The sequence below is a fragment of the Urocampus carinirostris genome, chromosome 12 (assembly GCF_059441175.1).
Source record: "Urocampus carinirostris isolate Australia breed hairy pipefish chromosome 12, RoL_Ucar_1.0, whole genome shotgun sequence".
NCBI classification, from domain to species: Eukaryota; Metazoa; Chordata; class Actinopteri; order Syngnathiformes; family Syngnathidae; genus Urocampus; species Urocampus carinirostris.
Window position 1 is genome coordinate 14,911,234 of NC_142360.1, and position 27,810 is coordinate 14,939,043.

Here is a 27,810-nt window from a genome sequence, read left to right on the forward strand (position 1 = left end):
TTCGGCCGGCACGGCAGATGAGTGGTTAGTGCATCTGTGTCATAGGTTCAAATCCGGGTACCGGCCTTCTAGTGTAAAGTTTGGATGTTCTCCCCTTGCTTGTGTGGGTTTCCTCCGAGCACTCTAGTTTCCTCTCACGGTCCAAAAACATGCATGTCAGGTTACTTGGTCGGTCCAAATTGTCCCTAGGTGTGAATGAGTGAGTGAGCTGTCTGTCTCTGTGTGCCCTGCGACTGGCTGGCAACAAGTTCAGGATGTCCCTACCCGCTGCCCGGAGATAGCTGGGATGGTCTCCAGGAACCAACCCTACTGAGGTTAAGCAGTGAAGATAATGGATGGGTGGATGGATGGATATGTACCTCGAAAGGGATGCCATAGCTTACTCGAGTTTTACCTACCAAAGGTCAAAGTTGAAAGGTGAGAAAGTGAACCAACAAAGACGTGCATGGCTCATTAGCTGTCATGCTGCCCCGTCATTAATTATAGCTTCTCCATTTGTGATTTAGAGAGGCGGTTGTTTATAGAGACAGTGACTCAAAGCTTTTTGCAGACTCGTCCTCATTGACTTGAACTGGCTACGAGGGAAGTGCTGATGAGGGAGGCTGTAAATATGCTTTGAGTTAATTCAAAGAGCGGTTAATGCTTAACTCGCTTTATTGTCCATTAGGCGTTTTTGTCAGTTTCATTGTTGGGTCTGCTAGACTATAAGCTAGACAACTGCTTTTGTGTGCATGTTATTGCAGCAAATAAAATACACTCAGTCAATGTATTTAAAATCTAAAATAGTCCTTCACCGATATTGGTTTATTTTTTTTTTAGATGCGTTACGAACAACATACTCCCAAACTGTTCTTGCTAGTTACTAATGTTACTCAAACATTTACTTTTCAACATTTTAAATTTTCATAGAAAAAAATATTAATTTAGTCATTTGGCAGGCGTTTTGACCTACGACCCAAAGTTAGTAATTGGGTGATTATAATCGGCCGTAAATTGATTGACTGCCGCCCTGCTATATACTATGCAAAATTGATTAAGTACAAACATCTGACCTTGAAAACTTGATCTATTTAGTGCACCAATGTTAAATATGTTAACAAATGTTATTGGTTTCAATAGAGTGCTTAGTATCACAGCCTTTGTCTGCTGTTGTTCTATAAAGTTTAATGATATCTATGAATTCTACACAAGTCTAACCATGCCTGTCTGTTTTCACCCTTTAATTTCCTCCTTTCTTTTACTCCCAGATACTTTGCCTTTTGCTGTACCTTTGACGCTGTCCAACTCTTCAGCTTTTCATCATTGGCTAAATTAAATTTGGATGGATTCACCGGCACACTTCTTAGAAAACAATGATTTGACTGTCTGCTAGCTGTAATGAATGCAGAAATAAAGTTCTACCCCCCTAAAGTTACTTAAGTCAAATAGTTGTGTTCTTAAACAACTAAAATGCAATTACTATTGTACAAATACAGTCTACAGTACACACTAACTACAATAAGTTCGTAAGACATTACAGTGGTCAACATCCCATTTTTTTACATTGTAATAGTAAACCACACATTCCAAAATCTTAATCTACAAAAAAAGGAAACAGACCAAGAAAGGATGATAAAAATGACACCACTGTCAACCCAGCATCAGGCACTCAGATACAATGCACCATTTGCAGCAGGTGTAAGCTCCTGCATCCATCATCATCTGACAGTCTGAGTTTATTGCAAGCTTCCACATCAATCAATGTCTGACACTCAGAACTGTGCAGGCATTTTCTCTTTACTTTTGAACAGATCCTTCTTTCCTCAGTTATAAAGGTTGCCTTGCACAGGCTCTAGTTGTAGTTTTCAGCTTCTTGTATAAAGCAGGTGCCGACTAAATTCAGCTTTTAAACCATATTGTTTCTTATGTTTGAATTCTTCGCTAGCACATGTACTTGATGCTGAAGGGAATATGAAGGAGATTAAATATTTGTCAATATATAACAAAATCTAGATACTTTGTTTCTTGTGTACGTTTATGATGTCATTTTTTCCTGATTCACATCCTCTAGTGCCTCATTCTCAACTTTTGGTCTTTTTTCCCTCCTCTTCTTTACCCTTTACTTCAATCTTCTGTCACCGTAATCTGTCTCTCTACCACCCCCATTGTAATCTGCCCGCTCTGCGCCCCTTCCCCCTTCCTCCTTTTCATCTGTGATTGCTTCTTGTTCTTCTTCCTATCTTCATCCTCCCCATCTTTGCAGTGTGAAGTAAACCCCGAACCCCTGCAGCCACAATTTCAATTGTAGATTGATAGCTTCTATTCCCCCTTGATTCTCCCATGCTTTGCTTTGACTTTACATTGTTACGATTGCCACCTACACAAGGCTTGTGTTTGTTTACAGGCTTTAAGAGGATTAGATTGACACTTCAAAATGGCATTTTATGTCTTATCAATATTGCCAATCAAGTTTTGTTCTTATATCAGGGATGTGATTTTTCCGCTAATTCGCGGAATTCCGCTTTTTTTATCTCCAAAAATAAAATTTTAAAATTTCCGGTGTTTTAATTGGTAAAAAAAAACGATTTCGTCTCGACAGCATGCCATTTGAGTGTTTCCGTAACTGAAATGAAACGTACTTGCGATTGGTTGAAGTCTCGTGTTGACCAATAAACGCGCTTGTTATAGGAGTGTGCCATTGTTCATTTCTCACACGTTTTTGCCGGGTGTTTAAAGAAAGATGTCCGTGATCGAACGCAAAGATGCTCCGCGAGCTAAAGAAATTGATAAGATTGTAAAAAACAAGTTTCGATGGGACTGGTTGGAGAAGGAATTATCTACGAATGTTGGAAAGAAGACTGTGACGAATTTGTTCAATGACTTTATTCGGAAGATCGATCGTGCCGGGAAAGCACTTTGCATTTGGTGTCATGATACCATCGACTATGGTGGGAGAGGTTTCAAAGCTCTTGAAAGTCACGCAAAGAGCAAAAAACACGTGAAAGAACTCCAGTCAAGAACGACAAATTATTCCATCGCTGGAAGTTTCGGTGCCCAAACGAAAACTCCAAAACTTTACGGCCTCCATCCCTTATTGACATCACAATCGGAAGCGGTAATAAAGAGACGTGATCCACCCCAACAACCTGTACCAGTTGCTGATAGAGTCGTGAATTTTGAGGTAGGTGGTAAACTTTTCAAATTTATTTGACAGTTTTCCCATTTTTTTCGAAAATATTATAACGTAATAAAAATGGCCATAAATATTTAACAATTACAATAATAGATTTTCATGTGTACATTACACCAACACTTTACTGTAGGGCCTATACTTATTGTACTTTTTACTGCCCTGGTCCTACCTGGTTTCCCCCCCCCCCCCAGCTAGCAATCACCCCCCCCCCCCCCCCCCCCCCCGCTAATTTTCAGATAATTTCACTTTGGTCAAATCACATCCCTGTTATATGTATGAGAAATATTCTTTATTTAGATACTCATATTAGATGGATCTGACTGTGGCCAAAGCACCTGGAACATTAGTTCCTGAGTAGATAACCCAACACGCTTGAATCTTTAATAACCTACTCTTCTTGTCGGCTGAAAAATAGTCTGTGTAACATAGTGTACTAATCTGTGAAGCCCTTAGAGACTTATTGTGATTAAGGGCTATACAATTAAAAATGACTTGACTTGACTTTTAATCTTGACAAGTTCAGAAAAATTTGCTGTATTATTTGTAGTACTTTACACACAATTGTTCTGTCATTTCAAAAATAAAAGGACAAAAAAGTGATCTATATCACTTTATACAAACATTTGAAAATGTGACGGTCACTGCTATCTTATCAAGCCATACAATATATTAGGGCTGGGCAATTGGAGAATTGATTCAAAAATCTGAAAAGTTGTTTAATTTGTACAAAAGATGGTAGGACTTTTAGTCGAATAAGAAGTAGGCAAAACCCGGTGCCGAGTATTTAACAATTGTTACTTGTTATGTCATTAAAACAGAGTAGTCGGGCGCTGTAGATACACATTCCATAGCAAAAACTGATTAATACATAAGTATTGAAACTGAATAAAAATCAGTTTTAACATTTTGTGGTATTTTAAATCAATTTCTTTAAAAGTGGGGTGGGGCATTAGGAAGTGTCCATAACAAGTTGAAAGTTAAATATTTTCTCTATCAAGTATGTGTTTACAATTCACAACTGAGTTCAGAGAGCCCCTATGCTTTATTTTCCACTTCCCCTATCTACTTTCATCTTACTTTTAGCTGAAGTCTTCATATCTGAACACATTAGGTTCAATGAATTGGGGCTGCAGGGAGTGCTGGACAGTGACATCATTTTCCTCTTGGCAGTTTTTTTCGTCAGTGTAGCATGAAAATGGTGGAAGTGAGAAAAGGCTTGCTTCAAGTAGAGTCCATATGGACAAACCAAACCCCTAAAAAGATGAAGAAAGAAGATTTTATTTGCGCACATCTAAAAAAATGTATCCACTTAGTTGTGCATCATGAATGAATTACTGTGGCTGCAATGATGACACAAGCCAGGAGATAGCGACAGAGTACCAAAGTTCCAAATTCCATAAAGCTTCTTTTCAATGTGGGTCCAGTGGGGTTTTTGGTTTTAAATCAATTAACAATCGCAATTTTCTGGACTAACTGACAAAATCAACATTTTATTTTTGACCATATCACCCATCTCTATTATCATCTCAATGTTAATATGCACGTTTCCCCCCAAGAATAGCTCTTATCTTTAGATGGAAACAGCATCTTATCTTTCATCAAATGCTAATCTGCTGTAAACAAAATTCCAATTTCAAAATGTTGCAATGCTGTGATTCACACTTGCACAGCTGCTTCCAAACTTGACCTTGTAGCTCCCCTTGTCAATGAGCTGTGGTCCCATATGTGTTCTCATCTCTGCAACCATTTCTATTACTCCCCAGCTCCTCCCTGCGGAGGCAGCTTCATTCCAGTCAAAATGGCGCTGTTGCGATAATTGGTATGTTCCCATCTCATTTTCATAAAAGTATACACTGATGTGAAGCGTTTGCCCTGCGTTTTTGAAAATTGTGGATTTGCATTCTCACATTTTCCATGAGATGAGTTTGCCATGGGCCCTGAGTTTTGCCTGAGTCACCTTCAACCAATATGTTGTGGAAACCAAACAACATCCAGCTAGTAACATGTGCTAGAATCTTGAGTGATGGTACGACTGCAGATCAGGAAGTGAGAGCAACTTGGTTTCTAAGAGGTTTAAGAACTTGGGTCTTACTGTGGTGGACTGTCATGACGTCAATTTTTTACCACAACAATTTGCACTATATCACTAAGCTGTTTTGACTGAGTGTATTTTAATAGTTAGGGAATGTAAAAGGCACTGGGCAGGACCATTATGTTCAGTACATTATAGATGATCATCTGACCTTTTGTAATAAGTATTCATTCAACAGCACCCATGGCATAAAATTGAAACACTGACTTTCAAATTGTATTCCTGACATATTCTAACTCTGAATTTTGCAGCTGTAATAGTAATTACACTGGATATCACGATCTTCTGTAAATCTGATAATTGGGCATGATATGGCAATGCTTGTAGTGCTCCAAATTATTCCCAAGGCTTTTAGAAAGGGCGGATGAAAGAGATCAAGAAATTGCAGAATCTGGCAATTGTGTTCCTGTCTGTGAGTTTGTGTGTGTTTTTGCTAGTGGGAGAGCGTGGGATGGAATTATGTTGCCTTCCATTACTGGTTTTAAGAGAACCTTTTGCTCTTCATGGACACTTCTATTAAGCTGTGTACCGTCGCTGTCGCTCTTACTTTATGCACGGTCTCGTTGTACAGAAACTTTAGAGTCTCTTTAACCTGCAAATGTTTTTCGTTCATTAATCTTTTGCTACATAAATGCCCCATTGATTAGCTACCATGAGTATGCGTCCTATCATTACTCTTTACCATTTTGAAAATGGTAAAGAGACATTTAAAACTAATTTTAGCCATTTAGAGACAGATTTGACTCAGTCAGAAATGAAACATTGAATCTAACCAATCAAACATTTTCTTTGAGTTTTTTCAACCTTTGATCTCCATGTAACAATAAAGTAGAAAATTAATGGGTGACAACCAAATAACTATTTTATTATTAAAACTTCTAGTTAAAGAGTTCCTTGATTTTTTTTATATTTGCTATTGTTTTTAATCAGACCATCAGTGACACTGTAATAGATTCTACATTGAGTTTTGTCTCAGTAATAGGGTTAAGCACAACAGGCCAGATCAACTTTAAAACAAAAAGCCCTATCAATCTGTGTGACTAGTTGCAGTTTTCTGTCTGTAGATCTTTGAAATTAGAAACATGCATTCACGCCATTGTGCGTGTGAACACCCCTGTCTTTCCTTCCTTAAATGGAAGCATTTTTCTTATTCTTTCTTTCAGAGCAGGAGAGGTACTTGATAGCTAGAGTCCATGCAAAAGATTGACTTGTACAAACTACGTTTATGTGGTCTTACATGTAATATAATTAAGATAATAATGATATTAGTCATGTCAACAATTATTTATTTCTCAAATGATTCAAAAGTTGTTCTCTGTTGAGATTTAGTCTTCAAATTTTGTAGTGATACTTTGCATGTGCAATTTGTAAAGTATGAAATCGATCTTGAGTAATCACTCTAACATAGGGATTTAGTAGAGTTTTAATAAGGTTATAATTGAAACGGACATCCAAATATTCGTTTGCAAAAAAAAACCTTTATAAGTATCCTCTCCAGTCCAATTTAGGTTTTCAATGCCAAGTGGGCTTGCGCATCAGCAGGAAGAAATTGCATCAGGATGTCCGTCTTCCTCTGCATTTGGAAAACCACCCTGGGGTCAGTTTCATAGCCTGACTGTAGTTGAGTTATCCTCGGGATATTTTCCAGAGCTTTTTGGAACAGGCAAAGTTATGCTGGCCATTTTTGACTTGTCACAGATAGCAGCTGTCTAATTATTTCCGAGGTGTCCTTTTCAAGTAAACAAAAGTGCTTGGAATACACTGTGAGATTTATTAATGTATGTCATCTCAACCTTCTTTCCTGGTCTTAAAAGCTGAAATGACTGTATTGACTTATTTTATGAAAACCTGACTACCTGTATATTTTGTGTCCTTGGTAAGACAAAGACTGCTATTACTATTTCACTCTTTGTAGTCAAACATGTCCCTTAAGAGACAAACAAAACAAACATTGTTGTATTGGTACTGGAAACCCCAAGATGCATCTCAAATTAGGATAGGGAACGCAATCATACCGAACCAAACATAAATCAATCTAGTCCCAATTCTATGAACATCTGTTTCACTGTTCACGATAGGGAATGAATCAAATATACAAGGCTTACTCATAACAGGACATAGGAAAGCATGGCCCAAGTCTCTAAATAACACAATATTTGAATGTGATAGAATATTCTGTTGTGGTTTATTCTTAGGTGCTGTATAGGTAATGTTTTTTTTTTTAAATGCAGTATGTGTGTAGTGTCAACATAAGCGTATAACCTTTTCTCCTTTAGACAGAAGGGCAGCTTCAATGCAGTATGTTTGTGTGCATGTGTTTATGTTATTTCAGGAAAGGGGAGGTAATTGAGGAAATGGAAGAACAATACGTCTGTTTTGACTTTAACTTTGCCTGCTCATTCGACCTGTGAGTCATATAGTGACCTTAGACATCCATTAATGGGATTTTTTTCCAAGATTTCAATGCGTCACTCTTGAGCATTATGTGTCATGTTGGACTTATCGAAGCTTGTCTGCATCACTATATACTTTCTGGAACATGACAGGTGGCTTTAGCATGATTTTTTTTGTAGCAATATGTATTCTTAAAGCATTACTAATCACTATTTAAACTCATTTGGCTGATTGTGTGTCTTGCTAAAATCCCCAAATGACTCAATCTTTCACTAGCCTGCAGATGAGTTTTTTGTAAACATTCATTCAAGGTGCACGACTGTCACAGAACTAAGCCGGTGGTATGTTACGGTAGCTGCACATCTATGAGCTACTAATCCTTCATCTCACCAGGGAGTCAAGATAATTTGTCCCAACGAGGGATTAGCTTCTGGCCACTGCCCATTTCAGATCAAACAGACAACATAGATGGATGTCCTGTGTGACCTCAGATGTTGTAGATCTTTTTTTTTTTTTTTTTTTTTACAGTTTTTTGCAACTACCGTGTTTTCACGACCATATGGCACACCGTGTTAAAAGGCGCAGTGTCCGTAGCCGGTTCTATTTCTGTATTTAACACTTACAAAGGACGCACATCACGATAGGGCGCGGGTGCCCTTTGCTGCAGCCACCTTACGACAACACAGACAAACATACAAGTGTGAGTATTTAAAAATGTAGCAGGAGCAAAACTGAGTTTGGTTGTGGTTTATTTAAGTATTGATTACTAAGTAAAACACATCGATAAAAACTTGTCAGAGTTCAGTTTTCAGCTACCTCCACCATGAATTCATTAAGTCTTCAATTCTTTCATCGCTGCTCTGTTTTCATGTTCTTCCGCGTAGCGTAGAAATGAGCACACCATGGGGAATGAAAACATGGAAAGCATTCACTGAAGGGAAAGTGATGTTTTGAATTAATATTTGGGGGGACTACTCTGTTCAGCCCCCGGTAGCAGAATACCTTTAAAATTGCTATATTTGCTATGGCTTTAGCATCCATGAGTACTTCCGCAAATAATGGATGCATTGCGTGTGACTTCACATGTCCTCTTCTGCACAAGCGGGACACTTTTCGCATTCACACAGGAAATGCATAGAAGTCACAGGAAATTGCATACAAGTCACATTCAGTTGGAAATGCGAATGATCTCACAAGAGCTAGATTAGTTTAGTGCAGGTCTTAGGCATGAGTCGGCCAAGGCTCGAACCAGTGACCTCCCAGTCTTGGGGCAGGCGCTCAATTCTAGGGCCACCGAGCTGATCTACGTCCGCCACTGTTTATCACACACAGGGTGCGCTGAGAGATAGGGCACGCCACACGATTTGAAGAATATCAAACACTATTATGTACACCTTATGGTCATGAAAATATGGTCAATCTTTCTCATGCGTCACATCAAAGCTTAGTCATGATTGCATTGCCTTGAGCCTGCTCCTGGTTTAAAAAAAATCAATACTAGCCTACAAATCCATTATTATTGAGATACTTTTTCAAAGATGCCTGGGTACAAAATGTTCCTCTTGATGTTCCTGAAATCACAGCTCAAATGTCTTGGTTACCACAGCTCCGCTCAGTCGCCAAATTGATAGTGATGATGCTAAATTCGAGAATATGATTCGTGGCGCTCTGTGATATTGAAAAAAAAAAAATTGCCGCAAATACGTTGTTCGATAAGGTCAAACATGGCTTACGCATATTCCGTTGGATTTCCATTGCAAGTGTCAAACAATGCCACATATTTACATTCCGGCTTTCACATATGTACATATTTACTTTTTATTGTTTGTTGAGTCATAATAAAACATTTAGCTCTTAAGTGCATAATTTAATTCAGTTGCATTTAATTAGCGATGATCGCCCACAAATTTTTTAGTGAAGAATTTCAGAATGCATTACTAAGTGTCAGCAAAAGCAACCTGCAAATGAAATATTCATTAGACCCACCGTTATAACCTTTTGATGTTTGTCGTCTTCAAACTTATATGCTTTTTGTCCACATCCCTTTTATTTCAGAGGAAGTACACTTTATTTAACCCTTTTAGCTTGTTTCACCCCTAAAGGTAACTATTAGAGCAATGGTTTTGCTTTCTCTTTGCCCAGCTAGCTCTTGATTTTGACCTAGATTAACGTCTTTGTGCCAGTGGGCAAGACTTGTTTTTCACTTTGCTCGACAGACCTTTCGGATAATCTCGGTAGTCACTCGTGAATCAATGAACTCCACTGAATTTTTCCCAAGGCACTGTGTCCATGGAGATTTCTTGTTAGCACTTGACTTGCTGCTATTTTCAATTGGAAATGTCTACATTTCCTTGTTATTAATTTATTTTCTGAATAAAAACATTTTTAGAAATCCTGGTAAAACGGTCACACTAAGATGAAACACTGATAACGTCATGTAAATTTATCTATGATGCAATGAGTGTTTCCTATGGGCCTGACTGGGATTGTCTTCTCTATGCGAAATAATTTGTTGATAGGAAGAAGCCCAGGTTGGCTACAAGATTCGGGACTTGACCATGATCAGCGGATATGAATGAGTTTGAAAATTATGTGTTGCTTGGGCTTGGCACGATTGAGGACCCTTGCTGCTGAGGTGGTTATTTTCCAATGTTCAAGTTTCTATTAAATGCAAGCAATGATGGGATTTATACCAAAGAAATTGATAAATGGCTGGCTGTCATCATCATCTCCTTAATGTTTTCAAGGGAAATTAAAAAAATGAGTTGCTGCCCAAAATTTCTACATTTTTTATTTTTTTTATTATTCTAGCACATTTTGTCTTCTTGCAGAGTGCTTATTATCAATAAAATAGACACTCTGGGTTGCATTTCTGAAAAACAAATCTGATGTGCCCAACCAGAGAATTTCATATATCCTGGATCAAATTGAACTGTTTCCAATTGGATAATAGAACGATATGCAGATCAGCCAACTTTTCTAATGGCCGTTCAATTTCCTGTCTCTTTCTTTGTGTGGTTAACCTTCAGTGGCCTAATCTGAATTGCAATCTTCTCAGGAGCGACACATTTTTTTGCTGTTCATAATGAGATGGTTATTGTATTCATAATATGTTAAGCCGTTAACTTACTTTATTTTCACACCCATAAGGCGCACATAAAAGTTTCAGATTTTCTTCAAAATATACGGCGTGCCACCAGCACGGTGGTTTTAGGGTTGGTCGCCCGCTGTAGAGAATGGGAGGTCACTGGTTGCGACTTCTTTGCGTCTCCTGCAGACTTCAGGGTTCTATTGTTTGATTACCATCATATCCCCCTTGCGCAGAAGAAGACACCTGCATTGTAAGCGGAAGTACTCATGGATGCGAACGCCAAGGCGTATCTAGCAATTTGAAAGGTATTGTGCTGTTGAAGGCTGAAGAAGGTTGTACCCCCAAATATGAATTAAATCTAAAACCTAACTCCCTCCATTCAATGCTTTCCGTGTTTTTGACCGCCGTGGTGTGTTAATTTTTAGGCTACACGGAAGAACATGGAAACCGAGCAGCCGCCGTGAGAGAATTGAAGATTAATTAATCGAGGGTTTGCAAATTGGAGTAAGCTGAAAACGAACACAGCCAAGTTTTTATCCATGTGTTTTACTTAGTAATCAATACCTATATAAACCATAACCAAACTCAGTTTTGCTATCACTGTATTTGTAAATCCGCACACTTGTATGCTTGTTTGTGTTGTGCCGAAAAATGACCCCACCACCCTCCTTCCCCTGCATGAAAATGTCTCACCTCACAGCGCAAACGTTACTAAAACGTCTTTGTATCTAATATTTGGTGGAATATAATAGAACAATAAAGCACGAAGCATTTGCATCTTGTACGCGTGAGGGGAAACATTTCATGCAAGCCGAAGGCACCAGCACCCTATCGGGTGGGTGCGCCTCCAGTGGTATTAAATTTTGAAATAGAAACAAACACGGAGACTGCGCCCTCTTACACGGTGTGACATATGGGCGATAAAATACGGTATAAGCTGCAGCATCCATATTGCACAACTCTGTCTTCTTTAGGGGACTCAAGAAGTAATCGGAACATTTGAGAAATAAAGTGTGTTTGTTGTCAAGTGAGGTAATAAAAGGGCTAGCAGTGTTGAGACGTCACTGTAGTATATTAAAAATGCACTCTCAAGACTATGAGTTATTACAATAGGTCCACAGCCTAACCTCTATATTCATTTGAATTGTAGGAGATTACAGGTTGAGTCTTCTGTGAGTATAAACTCATAAAGATATACTCTATTAGTGATGCAGTTATGACCCATTATTCTTTGTCACAACTCCCAACAACAATTCATGGGCTCCAAACAAGAATACAGGAGCTTTAGTGTTTGGTGGCGATAGACCGTGCAGAATATTTTATAAATGATACTCCGTACTTTAGTTGGATTGCCTATCACACACATTCTTTTAAAAGTGCAACTCTGGTGCAGTTTTCAAGCAATTTGGAAACTAAATTATCAGTGTGAGCAAGCACAGACCTCCAGCTCAATTTGTCGACTTGTAAATGTTGTCATGGCTCACTATCATCTTTTGCGAAAAGGCAGTCAGTGTTTTTTCCCACACATTTTGCACACATTTATTGGACCAAGAGGAACTGAATGTTGACAAATACATTTTGGGGTGTTGTGCCCAAATTAATAAGTCACAAACTCACTTTGGCCAGCTGCCGGTACTTGATTTTGAGCACCCCCCTAGTTGTAATATTGAGTCAAGTGAGCACCACTTTTTCCATCTATTTCACTCAGAGTGCTCTTCATTTGAAAATTTGAGTTCCATTCCGCTATACAGGTAGAATATGTTACAGTTATTGTACTCTTCTAGTTGCGCTTCGAATTGCTGCTTGGTCTGCAGAGACTGCAAAGCTCTCAGAGGCCATAATGCTGAAAAATGATCTTTGTCCATTACACAAATGGCACAACAGCACAATTATTGCCAGTGTCATTAAACAAAACTCTTAATGGATGATAATTATTTTCCCTGCCAGGAACAAAATGATGATTCTAGTGTTTTCCTTTTATTGTATCATAAGCACATTTTAGCTTGGTTTTCTTTCTATTGCTTTTTGTGCAGTATATTTTTAATTGAACAGTTGCAATGAAATAAATGGTCGAAACAGAAAGATATCAAAAAGATTAAGCATTGGTCAGAATAATTGATTTAAATTAATTCTGTCAGGAGGTTTAAAAGTGATCCATCATTGTTACTGAACAAGTGAGGCTAGTAAAAAAAGAAACAGAAAAAAGGAAGATTAATTCAATAATGGAACACGTTGTATTGGATAGGCTGTATAACTGCTTCAATTGCACCGAATTGAACTATTCCAAGCCCAAATCTTCACTCTGCAATCGTTCTGAATTCGTCACAAAGCAAACAGTTATTGTCAGCCTGTGCAAACTTTGAGACCGTGTGGACCGCTGCCATCGCACATTTTCCTCCTGCCAGTGGGCGTGTGTAAAAGTACTTGAATAACATAAAGGAACCCTCTTTTTTTTTGTTTGGTTTGTCAGTTTCAACCCTTTCGGGGTTGAGGGGGGCAGAATCCATAACGAGAGCTTAGTTCCTGTTGTAGGTCCGGAGTTTGATGATTCTGCTCATCATGGAGTTACGTTTTCTTTTTTTTAATCTTTGTTGTAAATTGTTTATGGGTCTTTTTCTATGGGGAGCTTTAAACCTCACATTTTTCAGACTAATGAAAGTTTGGAGTACGTGTAGCTGGATGACATAAACCCCATATAAATCCAGACTTATTTTCAGTCATTTTGGGCAATTTAAAAATGAACTAGGAAACATTTAAGAAAGGTTTGATGACAAAAAGCATCTCATACAATAATTAAGACAAATTCTTTATTTTAATCAGTTTTAACCAACTTCTCAAGCTTGTTTAAAAATAGCTTATGTCTTTGTCATCAGAAACCTCCTGTTAATTTTCTTCATTCATTGCACAGCTTTGAATTTTTTTGGTTATGTATAGAAAACTGGTTATTCATATCTTATTTCATGACTTGTTTTGGGAGCAACTGCTTAATGTCATTGCACTTTTGTTCTTGCGCACTTACATCTTAAGTAAGTCTCCAATAATTACGTTGGAAATATTTTTGTGTTCTATTTCATAATCCTTTTTTCCCCCAATAACTTTCATCTTTTACAGAATTTTTGTATTCATTATTGTAGCCTCCTTATCATGCAATAGCAAATGAGGCACAACTAAGATAAACAATATGTGACGGGGATGATGTGAATGATTGGACCCAGTCAAAATAATCAAAGGAAGATACGTGTGCACACTTGAAGAGTCAAGCCTAGCATAAAATGAACACTAATTGTCTAATTGTCTCTCATGATGACACTTTATGAAATGAAATGATCTGCATTTCTATAGCGCTTTTCAAGTCAATGACTTCCCAAAGCGCTTTACATTGTGCTTCACATTTCCCAATAGCGGCCGTGATCTGTGCAGCCATGTAAGGCGCTAACCTGCTTATTGGGGGTAATTGGGGGTTCAATGTCTTACCCAAGGACACTTCGACATGTAACACGGACAAGCCGGGATTCAAACTAACAACGTAAGTTCAGTGGGATAAAAGTGACGTCCATGCTCAACATCAACACAAGAATAAAATAAATCCAGCCTTTACAGACTGTATTACCTGCTTTTCATACTAAGTACAACTTGCACATTTGTGAGTTAATCAATTGTGTCGTTTTCTTTGCAGTATGAGTTCAAGGTGAAAAACATCAAGAAGAAAAAGGTCAGCATCATGGTATCTGTTGAAGGTGTGAAGGTCTCCTTGAGAAAAAAGAAAAAAGTAAGTTGCATTCTTTATTTTCTCAAATTGCGGAACACAGATTAAAAGCTGCATTTTATAATTTATGAACAACACTCAATGTTGGATTTGTACAAGCCGCAACAGATTTGAAGCCTCAGGCTTAAACAGCCATACAAATATCGAACTCATGTCTATTTCCTACGTTGTTTATGTCACGTGTTTTCGAAATCATTGGACCATTCAAGATGGCGGTTACAACGACAAGCACTGATTTACTACTGCGCCCAAAGAAAATGCGTTTAAGGGCTATCGCGCGTAATATGTGAGCCCGATATTTCTAGACGACAGAGAATAGTGCCAGATTGCAAAACAGATATGGAAGTCCTCTTTTAAAATTGTCATTAGTGGTTGCCGCAATAACGGGCTTGGAGTCATTCCTCAAAGACACTAATGATACAGAAAGATAAGTGTAGCGTTTTTTATCGATAACTTCCACTAGTGATTAATATTTACTTTATGTATAAATTAAATACTTTGTTTAAAAATGTACAGATCTTGTTAAGAATGTTGTAAATATTGAATATAACCTCCTATTTTGTTTTATGAATAATGTTGGAAAAAAACAGGACTGATTTCTCTCAAAGGGTGTCATGAGTGTTTTCAGACTTCGTGTGTTTTTTATTTAGAGCGCATGCATTGAGATAAAGAGCATCCCTCTGTTTCTCTCTCTGCCATGAAAAAAAGAGTAAGCCACATTTATATTTAAATGTATGATTTTTATTTGTTTTTTACATTTAATTCAATTTTTCATGTAGCTCAGGGTGTCTGATCCGAGACCATTCATCATAGCATTATTGCTTTTTTTCCAATATTTATGTGTGTGTCTGTGTGCGGATGTGTGTTTTTTGAGTGAATGCGTGTATTTGTGCTATTCAGTATAACTCTTCATAATTCTTTGGCCATTCCCGTGTGTTTTCGACAACTAGCTGACTCAGGTAGACAGGAAACCTGCAGAAGTGAATAGTAGATGTAGCAGTGTGATATATGACTGCATTCTCATCAACTCAGCATTCTGAAAAATAAAGCACAAAATTTGTTGCAAAAAGTAGCAGCTTGTAAAGCCTACTATATACATAACACTTGGATACAAATACAGTCATATTGGATTCAGGAAGGGGGAGCCTGGTCAAAGTACTTCTTTTTATTCAAGGCTTAATACTAGCTAAGTAATCGCGCAATGGAAACGCTGCTTAAGAGCAGAAATGACAGCTTGCAGTCACCGACTCATCTCCAAGTCTAAGTATGGTGATGGCCTAAAGATAGGAATGATTCAAATATTGAGTAGACAAAGCGTCAACCAGATAGGAATCAATATAAATAATTCCGCGCTTGACATTTTGTTGTGGCATTAAAATCCCAAGGAGGAAAAACCGACAAGGGAAATGAGTGTGTGAGTTTTTTGGTGTGCTGCTCCGATATCTTTGCTCTGTCAATATTTGGGCTTATTTAACATAAGCAAAGCAGCCAGCAGCAGAAAATGTCACAGGACTCACGCGGGTCAGTCAAATATAAAGAATTCTAGATTGCTTTACGTATTTGCACACCTTAAAATCAGAGTCCTATATCTCAAAATTTAGCAGGATGTAGAAAGACTCTATGGGGCAACGAAAACCTTATTTTTAATTTGAATTGATTTCTTAAAACCTTCAGGATCCCTTATAATTAATTTGCCAGAGTGTTCTGCTCACTACGGATTGGTTATTGCGATTTTTTTGAAAATTTGATTTCTAACTGGTCACTGTTGGAAATAACGCTGTTATACATTTTTTAGTGGCGAGGTAATCTAACTAATTATTTTTTCAGCCATTACAACACTGTTACCGCTACCGATAGTCAAATAGGGTGTGTTACTTTGGCTGCTGAAAGGCGGGATGCCCCCCAAAACCTGACATATTTATCAGCGGCACGGTTTTCTGCTTTCCTCTGAGTTGTTCACGTCACGTCCTATCAAATCCTGTCACTATTCAAAATTGTCATGATTTCTGATGTGACTCACCTGTTCCCGCTCATTTGTCGCCACCCACCGTGGGTTCTGATTGGCTCCCTGTCACTATTTGAACCCAGTCCTGTCAATCCCCGGTTGTCAGTCCGTCTGCAAACCTCAATGTAAACTAGGCAAGCCTTTTTCGACCCTGATTCCCACCTGTCCCGTTTTTGCCGCCGTCTGTCCCCGGCTCCGACCCGTTTTAATCCCGACTACATCTACTCTCCCATTCTGGCTTACGACTTGCTTCTGACCCACGCCTTGGTACCAAACCCGTTTTTTCCGTCCCTGACACCGCCATCGCTTCAACTCTACTCCTTATGGTTACAACCTGGTAATAACAAAGTTACAACATAGTAATAATATGATATGTTGTTATTTTAGAAATTAATTTCAAACTGGTATCATTTTGCACCAATCAGTAACAAAGAGTAGCTCTCAATTTCAAAAGTGTTAGTGACGACCCCTTTTTCAGTCCATTCAATAAAACAAAACCTACATTTTAATGTAAAACATTGTCAACATCTCAAGTAGAGCTGCTGCCACAAATGAACAATAAAATATCATGTTACAACATTTTAACACAGCAGTTCTAATCCTTTATTTATTTTTGATAACAGAAGAAAGAATGGATGTGGGATGAAAACAAAATGATGGTGATGCAAGACCCCATTTACAGGTAAGCCTCCACAATATATTTTCCATCAAACATTTCAGACCATTATTCAGACCTTGGACTAAGTCAATTTGCCTTGTGTGAAGATCCATTCGAAGTCAAGTGTCGTACAGAGAATCAGACTGTTTGGCTTTGATAGCCATGAGCTGCTTTGCGTACATTTTACAGCAGGCAAAAACATAAACACTGACAGACCAGCATTGTTATGTACAACAAAGACTCTGGTCTGAATTTGAGTAATCTAGAACTACATATTTTTAAAATTTAAAATAATTCTGGCTTTCCAATTCTTTATATCTTACAAGTACAGAACTCTGATAATTTACTTTAAATCTCTTTTTATCTATACTCTCAGCATTGATGGCCCAAATTGTATTAGGTGCTAAGTACTACAAGAGCTTGGCATTGAAATGAGCTCCAGGTGTTACAATTTTCTCCATAACAGAATTCATTTTTAGTTTTTGGGGGCTTGTGTTTCATTAGCCATGGAGTGAGCAGGGCAGGAATCGGCTTAGTAAATCGATGATACCAATGAGATGATTCACTCCCGGACTAAGCCCCAATTTTAACCTTCTCAACTGCGATTGAGGGGTCATTTTCTTCAGTCGATGGCCCAAAAACAGAAACATAACCAGTGGATAAGTGTTCAATATAGCAATATGATACAAGGATACGTCCCAGAACAGCATACAAAAGGTCAAACATTGTTTAATAGTCTTATGGATTTTTGAACATCTTTGATTATTCCGTAAACTTTAAAGTGTTCAATAAATGCAACTGACCTTAGTGCTGTTCCCACATTTCAGCACATTCCATACTGTGAAAAAGCACATGCTAAATGGTAGTCTGCACAGCACAATGCATGTATTGATTCCCTTTGAATGGAACTTGTTTGTGTTTGTTTAATTCTCAACACAGCCATTTTGCATTTTTTTGTCATTTGTTACAAATTATTGAGCATGTCGTCAATCGTTTAATAGATTTATCTTGGTCATTTGGCATATAAGCTGATTTGTATGAACTTTTTATATTCACTATCCAATATATTGTTGGCTGAGATATTGTTAATATTGAAACGAGAATACATTTAATGCTATTATGCAAATGTACTGTCAGCAGTATGCGCTGACTTTATTTAATTCATCTCGGGGCTCACGCTTGCGGTATCAAAAACCAGCAAAGATATTCAGAGAAGCATGAAAGGGAGTTAAAAACCCGAACGGAACATTTTGGCCATGTTATCACCTTCAGGTGACCTTTTCGTATTTTGAACGGAAGTGTCGCATAAAATCCTTACAAAATCAAACAAACCTGCATTTATGCGTTTTCACCTCCCCTACTTCAGACAGGAACAAAAACAAATCAAGCGCCCTTGACCAACAGTGTCTGATCTCATACACACTTTGGATGGGATTCATGTTTCTAAATTACGTTGGTTGTTGCTTCTTTATGCTTTGCATTTCACGCTCCCTAAAGCCAGCAATCTGCGGTTCAGGACCAACGGTGAAACTAAATGAGAAATCAGTGCTATGTTATTTTGAAAGCGTTTCGAAAGATGCTTTGGTGTTCCACTGAATTTTTCCCATTCAGATTTTCTTCGAGTGATCTACAGCCCATTTTTAGTTTGCTTTCACTAACTTTTCATTTCATGTTTGCCAGTAGCACTGCAAAAATAGTCCAAAAATATACTCCCCCACACTCTGGAGTATTTCTTCCAATCGTAATATTGCATATTGGGATTATAATCTCTGGTCTGCTTCGTGGGTGTGTAATTCCTCAGCTTTCTTAGAAAATGAACCTGCATTGTCTAAAAATGTCTCACACAGAAATGCTGTAAATGCCAAATAGATATCTCTGAGAAGTAGACTGGCTTTGATAGCAAGATACATTTGCTCATACTTGACAATGACCCAGAAACCCAGAGATAATTCTTGGCATATTTAAATGATTTATTTAGCATCGTATAAACAAACAAGTAAGGGAGTCACGCTATAACAGAGAACAGCTTTTTAGCACGAAATCTCTGCGCCACCTCACAGAACTTTTGCCATCATATCCTCTACTGTACAGTATATGCTGCCTCAGCTTAAGACAATGAGGGTTGCCAAGGAACACCCCCATGCATCGATGCACCTAATTTCTATTAACTGTCACAGCAATTTAGACTCATTGATTGCTGTTTGCATTTGCATTGGCTCTGTAGCTCAAATCTACATGCAGTCTCTATTATTGTAAGAATGGAAAATGCAAATACAACTTTTTTTTTGCCTAAAGTTATAGACTTCAGTTTGCTCAAAACAATATATAGCTGCAACTATCCATCCATCCATCCATTATCTGCACCGTTTATCCTCAGCAGGGTCACGGGGGTGCTGGAGCCCATCCCAGCTGTCGTCGGGCAGTTGGCAGAGGACACCCTGAACTGGTTGCCAGCCAGTTGCAGGGCACACAGACACAGACAGCTCACTCGCTCATTCACATCTAGGGACAATTTGGACCACCCAATTAATCCGCTATGCATGTTTTTGGAATGTGGGAGGAAACCCACGCAAGCACGGGGAGAACATACAAACTCTGCACAGGAAGGCTGGTAGCTGGATTTGATCCCATGACCTCAGAACTGTATCGCAGACGCACTAACAACTCAGCCACTGTGCTGCCCTTAGCTGCAAATAACGATTATTTTAATATTTGTAGAATCAGTCGATTATTTTTTTGATTAATCGATGAATCGGATTTGAAAAAAACAAAACACAATTTTCATTTCTGCCTCTTTATTCAAATATTGGACAGTTAGTAAAATAGTGCACAAAACAATACAATTGTCTATAATAAATGTTTGTTAAATAACTCAACAATAAACAAAATACTTACAAATATATGCGATACATCCATGTATTTGGAATTATCATTAAAAAATAGAACTGTATTTCATTTTATGAGTAGCAAAATATATAAAAAATGTTTGGTTAAATCTTTGAATGTGCAACTGATATTTAATATGCTTAAGAATTTGCCCCTTTTGTTGAGTTAAACATGTCATAACTATTATCATTATTTTTTTACGTTGACTAATAATTGTATTTATTCATTTTCATTTTTTTTTCCCCCTGTATTTCTGCAGCACTTTCTCTAACCTTGAAAATTGTTAACTTTGTTGTGTTTGACTTTTTCATGCTATTTTTGCTTGTCATGATGCAATGTTCAATATAAAAGGAAATTAAAAATGTAACATGTTTTTGATAAAAACGGCCTTCAGGCACCCTCTGCCCGATGAAAGTGGTAGTACAACCCTTAACGTTACTACGAAATTCAATGCACTCTTATTTGCATTTATCTCATGTGCTTAGTGGCTTATAAATTGCGTGACACAACAAATCAATGATGACATTAGTGTCCAACGCTCTCAAAAATCAGTTTTATCGACTTGTTGTTGCAGCCCTCAAACAATCGAACAAACATTTTATTTTTATCCTGCGTAATTCGTGAAACTTAATATATGTCTTGTTTCTTCTGGCACAGTGCTGCTACAAAAGTATTTCTACTGTTTTGAGTTGTGTGAGTTCTATTTTTCCACTTCTTTCCTTCTAATTTAAACAGCAGCTGTAAGGCAAGACATTCCGCAGACATCTGGCTCGATTGAGCCCTTATGAGCTGGAGGCTGTAATTCTCTATTTAGTACATAAGTACATTTAATCTTTTATGGTGTTTATCGAAACGTACATGCCACTACTCCCACTCACTTGCTTGTTCTCTTTCTCTCAGTGCTGCCGAAACAGTGAGCGCCAAAATACCTCTTTCAGGGGTAGGCATGTAGAGTGGCTCCCTCGCTCTTTTGTTTTGTTTACACGTTGAAAAAGCTTAGGGAGGAAAATATATTTTTATTTGAATACAGTTTCTGTACGGGGCTACACTTATCATAAACACTTTTCACGTTTTCCGGTGCTTAAATCCCGCTCCTCCGCTTTACAGACACTGCCCTACTTATGAACATTCGTAAGTTGAATTTTTTCGTAAGTTGCTTCAGTGCTATATTTTGTATGTATAAGGTTTATATAAGTATGTCTAAGGCTTGTATAAGTAACCTGTTATGTTTTGTACAACAAATAAACATTTCATAAAATAATATGCTCTATAAAGATAAATAAATTTGAGTTTAACTTACTTTTGTAAGAGGTCCTCCTCTGTGGTAAAAAGTGGCTAAAAAAAGTGTTCTGACCATTTTTTCAACCGCATCAAGCTTTCTTATTCCACTTTCATTTCAAAAGAAACGGCTCGCCTTTTCTTTACACTTTACACCAACCATATTGAATGGATACACGAGATATTAAACATTAAAAATGTGAAAGGTATCAGCGCCCTGGATAGTCTGTTTACACACAAACTAGGGAGAGGAAGCGGATTTCTTCTTTGGGGTGGATGCTGGGTGACCTCTCACAGTGCCACCACACACCGGTAGCGGCGGAAAGAAGTACTACAGTACTGTCCTCTACTTGGAAGAAGGTGCACACAATACAAAATTTAATTTACAGCAATATCCGAATATTTTTCGACATCCCAAAAAAAATGTTTGTATCTACCGTTTTACGTAAGTCGAACGGTCGTAAGTAGTAGAGCATCTGTACTCTTTCTCTCAACTGTCCGAGCTGTGTGGATAAAGCTCCACCCCTATTAGAGGGGAAGCGTCAACCGCGAGTCAGGTGGCTATTTTCAAATAACATAAAGAGTATTCTGGAAAGCAGGGGCGACTTTAAGTTCAGAGTTTTGTGGGTGGTGATCACTCAGAGTGTCTTATCTCTCTCCCTTTCCACCAACAACCACTCACAAACATCTTTGAGTCAATCAAAAAATATGAATTCAGTCATTTAAATAAGAAATAAATAACGCAATAATAAATAAATAATCTACCTGTGTGTTCTCAAACACAAGCTGATTTATTATCAAGAAGGTCAGTATCATAAAAATCTGTATCAATTAGTAACTTTTTATTTTAAAAGTAATTGGTTTATACATAATCCATCAACATTTGATGTTAATGTGGTCAACTGATGAGAAGAAAATAAATTCTTATTAGAATACATCTTCAATATTATTCTGGATCGGGTGTTTGGAATACAATCGAACAATATAAATCAAATGGACTGAACCATTTCAAGGCAGTGGGGTATATCTCAAGTGCCTGTGATGAGTCGTGTGATGTGATGGATTTCTTAATTGCATTTCATCAATTTTGTCAAATCAATGAAAGATACTGTAATTCTTTAATATTGTAAAGAAGTTAAACTTGAGGCAGTATCCTACAACAGAGTAGTCACATGGTGCATTACTATCCAGAGGATGCAGTACATCCAACTTAGTTATTTTGACAGTAGGCTAACATAGCTAATATTGATACATACAGCATCTGTTGCATTTTTTATATGGCTTCTAAAAGGCTCTTAATGTTTTGCGGCCTCAGAAAAATTTGTGTTGTTGTTTTTTTTATCCAATATGGCTCTTTTAATAATTTGGGATGCATACCCATGACTTATTTATAGCACCTCATTGTCAGGAACCAGGAACGGAGACAGGAACCCAATTACGTTAGTTTCTTAGTTTTATTCGAAAAGAGAGGGAAGCTGGCACCCACGTTCCAGTGATCGTAGATTGTGGGGAGCAGGTCGCTCGTGACACGGAAGTGACACTTCTCTGGCGAGCGATAGCGGTGTCGAAGAGGGAAAAGCAGGTCGGGTTACCGGGGCGCTGGAGCACAGACGTGATCAAACGGAAACCGGTCGAAGCCGGGAAACGTACAGGAGTCAAAAACAGGGAGTCAGGTTCGAAAGGCTTGCCTTGGCGGGAGCTGAAGGTTCGCAACGATCGGACGCTGGTCACAGGGAATCGGGGGGTTAAAAAGTGGCGAGGAGCCAATCAGCGACCAGGGCTGTTGGCGCCACCGGGGCAGCCGCAGGTGCCCCGAATCAGCAATGATGAGACTCATATTCCCAGGCTCTCCGATCCGAGTACCAATCAGGCCCGACTGTCACAAGACAGAAATAGAGACAGGATCCAATAACATTTGTTTAATTCAGTTTTATTGAAAACGAGAGCAGTGCTTGCTTCCACGATCCGATGATCGTCGGACACGGGTAGCTGATGGCAGGAACGCGGAAGTGGCACTTCCGTGTCAAGCGGGGATAGTCGTGGGTGGCAGGAAAGCTGGTATCAGCCAGGAAACAGGGCAGAAACGGCTCCAGAAAACAGGTCGGCAACGGGTAACAGGCAGAAGAAAACAGAGCGGGAGATTGTTGGAGGGTACGGTGCTTGCCTAGCAAAAGCGTAGGTTCGCAGGACGGTCTGGCGGCTTCCTCTTGGAAGCCGGGGTTTTAAAAAGAGTCAACGGGGCATTCGTAGGTGCCTGAATCAGCAATCATGTCACCGACCCAGCCTAGCTTCCCGAGTTGGGCTTCTCAGGGTGCAATGGCCGAAACCAGTAATGAAATTCTGCTTTGTATTTACTTTGGGGAGGTAATAAAGGAGACAAGGGCATAATTTTATGCCACAGTATTTCACTCTATTCAAGTGTCAAAGATTTAATGTCGCCCTTAGACAACTCAGTCGAGTCCTTTGGATGGAAAAGTACCGTTTAAAAACAAAAATCATACATTCATTTGTTTTTGTTTTTTTAAATAAAAGAAACTTTGGTGAATACATGGAGTTCCAGCTATCCGAACTCTAATCATGGTGGTAAAAAACTTTTAGCTGGTTACAGGTTGAGACTCTACTCTCATAGCCTGCCTCACGCGGATATCTCTGAGGACCAAAATAGGGTTAGGGGGGGAGCTCCGCCCTGCTTTATTCCTGGACCCTGGCTATTTCAGCTGAAAATGAAAATCTCCATTCTGATCCCTGAATTAAGTCCACACATTTTTTGTGGGTATATTTTCCAGTGTGTTTTCCATTCTTGGTTCTGTAAAATAACAGACTCCTTATTACTAACATTCGTTATTGACTTTTTGTTCAAAAAGAGTTTAGACATGTTTTTAAATACCAGAACGGCATATGTCCATTAAAAAGACAAGATTCTATAGTACTATGTCACCAAACACATATTCACACAGCACTTTACGTGTGGTACAACCTAGTGTATAATTTTCCCCTTAACTATACGATAATCATGCCATATGCCATGGCTGATTATTATTTTTACATAGAAAACTACAGAAATTAAACAGTTTGACGTTGTACACAGCTGAATATTGCAGATCCTGCAGAGCCAATATATGTTGCATTTGTGACCGATCCATGGATTTATTTCTGTTATTTACCGTCTACCAAAATCGTCACCAAAATCAATCTGCATGCACCTTTTGATAGCTCGAGAATATTACAATGGAAGTCAAAACAATTGGGCGGTTTTAAGATATTTTAGATGAAAATGCTCATGACTGCTAGTGTTCATGCACCCCACAGTTTGCTGGCATACGGTCATGATGATTTTATTGACAGAGCCAGCACCACGTCAAAGCTGAAGGTCAAGTCTCATTGTATAATTCCAGGTTCATATTGTTCATTGCCAGTCCAAGACACAGACATTAAAATATTGTCCTGTAATAGAAACATAACAAATTAATCTGTTTGAAACAGGGTTTTGTTGTAGTCTCGATGCCATGAAGTATTGTAAATGATCATGTTCCACACCATTAAAAACAACTTGCGGATGTTTAAATAATATAATTTTCTGTTTAAAAAGGAAGAACGGTGTACAGAAAGTGGGAAGTCTGCCCAAAAAATCAGACCCTTTAAATAAATGCTCTTATTTAGATTGTTATCAGTGGTGATAACTCCTCAAACTTTTAAAATGCTGTGTTTAAGGCTTCAACATGTACTCTTAAACATGCCTCTTCCTCTCTGAAAGGATAACACAACTCCCTGCTTGACTGAAATGCATCATTTATGTGAAATATGGTGCTAATCCTCTGTATGACATGAAGCTCGTTAAACTTGGAACAAATATATGTACATGAAACAAAGATATTGGCTGAACTGTAGTAAAAGTCATGCGTGAAAAGGCAGCCAAGCTCGCAGTTGTTTTTCTTTGGCAACAATTAATCAAAATCGAAAGAGCATCGCCATTGCAAAATACGTCTTGTTCATTATTTCAACTCACACAATCGGCTGGTGAATGATGGATGGAGTGCTTTGGGAAGGACGGTACTGCATATTAACATACTGTAATGGTTCAATGTATTGAATCTTGGCAAGAGAGGTTCATTAAGACTTAATCATCATGCATGATGTGAATGATTTTATATACCTCGGTTAATATTCAAAGAATAATTTGCCTATCTAATTTTACATTTGTTATATATATATATATATAATATAAATATATATATATATATATATATATATATATATATATATATATAATATAAATATATATATATATATATATATATATATATATATATATATATAAATTATTATTATTGTGGTTTTTTTTTTTTGGGTTAGGGTTTTTTGGGGGTGGCGAAACCAGGAAAGGAAAAGAACAGTTACTAAATTACGTGGTGCAGTCCACATATGTCTGGTATGCTGGAAAACAGCGCTAAGGGAGCATAGCACCAGACCTGATGTTGTCAGGCCTCCTGCAAATAGCTTTAAAATGCCACAGAAATGCTGAGCGTATAAACAAAGCAACTCAATTGAGTGCTTTTAGCTTTATGGTCTAAATGCATGCAAATACAATGGTTTGTTAAAAACGAAACCAAAAACCTTGTCTGTGACATCATTAACAACATTGGTTTTACTCTCATAGTTAAATGTTTCAAAACAAATTATTCCCTTACTGCTAATTAATTGGTTAACAAAACAAACATTAATTGTGTGATTTATCTCTTTTATTTCAATGTGGTCCATTTACTCTTTCAAAAAAGAATACATTTGAATACAAACAGTTTTGCTAATTATTTTTATTTGTGTTCGTTTTCTATTACCTTTCAGAATATTTTACGTGTCCCATGACTCACAGGATTTAAAGATTTTCAGTTATATCGCACGAGATGGCCACAGCAATGTCTTTCGTTGTAATGTGTTTAAGTCCAAAAAGAAGGTAAGTAACCAAAATCATTATTTTAGGAATGTGATGCGATATTTTATGAATGTAACCGTACTTCTTCCCGCACCAGAGCCAGGCTATGCGCATTGTTCGGACTGTTGGTCAGGCATTTGAGGTCTGTCACAAACTGAGTCTGAAAAGTGCCCAACAGACCACTGATGGGAAGCTGGACTGTCAAATCCAAAAGAATAGCAATGACTCGTCTGACTCAGGTAAGCACCGCATAAAGCAGAAGCTATTTATTTTAATGGATGATTGTATGTTGCAGCATCCCAAACTTTCAGTTAAATTGCTGTTTAAAATATTCCAAGTAAAACTGCAATATTCTATGTTGACACAGCAGCACCTTTGTAAGGCAGGAAGATACCTTGACTAGGGAAGTATTTATTTCAAAGCACAACAGAGCGTATTCTTGTCAGCCATCTGTGCATTACAGCAGCTTGCCCAAGTAAAATACCCAATCAATCAGCGCAATGAATCATGCCGAGTTTACAAGTGCCTGCAGTCCTTCCTCAGACCAACCTTCGCTTACGTGCTGATGAGTCACCAGATTGCCTATGCAATATAATTGTGATTGGACTCTATATGCATACACACTCTTGGTGTGTTAATTGGCTCAAACTGCAGGCAAACACGTGGACAATTCGCTGGTCTTGAGAAGTAATTAGAATGACCATAAAATGATAATATTTAAGACCCGTGATACTGCACGGAAGACCATTTATGAAAGGTTGTTTATTTTACACATGGAAAAGGACATTCGTATGTGACAATATTAAACATGTAATATGTGTGTGTAAGTGTCACATGAATAACTCGAATTTTGTCAAATACTATCCCCAAAAAAATAAAATTGTGTTTATCTTATAATTTAAGATTTTGCAAAATGTTTGGTTGATTATCTTTCTGAGAATTATAATCTCATTGCTGGCATTTGCTCGACACATGTTCTGTAAAGTGACACTCAACAATTTGCATACATAAATTGCACCTCCTTGTAAATGTGTATGATGTTGGTAGAGAATAAAAGCTTTGTTCCATTTGAAACAAAAAAGACAACTACAGTGGAACCTCGGTTCTCGACCATAATCCGTTCCAGAACCCTGTTTGAGAACCGGTTTGTTCAATCACCGAAATCATTTTTCCCATTAAGAATAATGTAAATCGTTTTAATCCTTTCCAACACCCTGAATGTTTACCATGAATGTTTAACGTAAACATGAAGCTAACCCAGGCTAATCGTACGTTCGCGTTATCGTAATCTTCCGTACGAAAGATTACACTAACATGAACGTGTAAAAATAAAAAAAGCAGGTCGTTTACAAGTCATTTAGCACCACAAGTGGGGGCTTTCCAATGAAGCTAGCGCTTCATTGGAAAGAGGCTTCGTTCCTACACCCTGAATTTTGGGCTCAGTTCCAACACCCTGAATGTTTACCTGAATGTTCAACGTAATCATAAAGCTAACCCAGGCTAATCGTACGTTCGCGTTATCGTAATCTTCGGTACGA

The 27,810-nt window shown here is 38.0% G+C and overlaps 2 protein-coding genes across 3 annotated transcripts in view; one reads left to right on the forward strand and one right to left on the reverse strand.

Annotated features, from left to right (window-relative positions):
- Positions 1-27,810, reverse strand: part of LOC148355034 (regulator of G protein signaling 4-like) — a 171,650-nt gene that overhangs the window by 59,659 nt on the left and 84,181 nt on the right. The window lies entirely within an intron of this gene.
- nos1apa (nitric oxide synthase 1 (neuronal) adaptor protein a) overlaps positions 1-27,810 on the forward strand; it is an 86,431-nt gene that overhangs the window by 12,056 nt on the left and 46,565 nt on the right. For both annotated transcript variants that reach the window (XM_088349597.1, XM_088349598.1), the window contains exons 3-6: positions 14,426-14,518; positions 17,144-17,202; positions 26,185-26,293; positions 26,370-26,511. In XM_088349597.1, the coding sequence (XP_088205723.1) occupies positions 14,426-14,518; positions 17,144-17,202; positions 26,185-26,293; positions 26,370-26,511 (403 nt within the window). The remainder of the gene's footprint in view (positions 1-14,425; positions 14,519-17,143; positions 17,203-26,184; positions 26,294-26,369; positions 26,512-27,810) is intronic.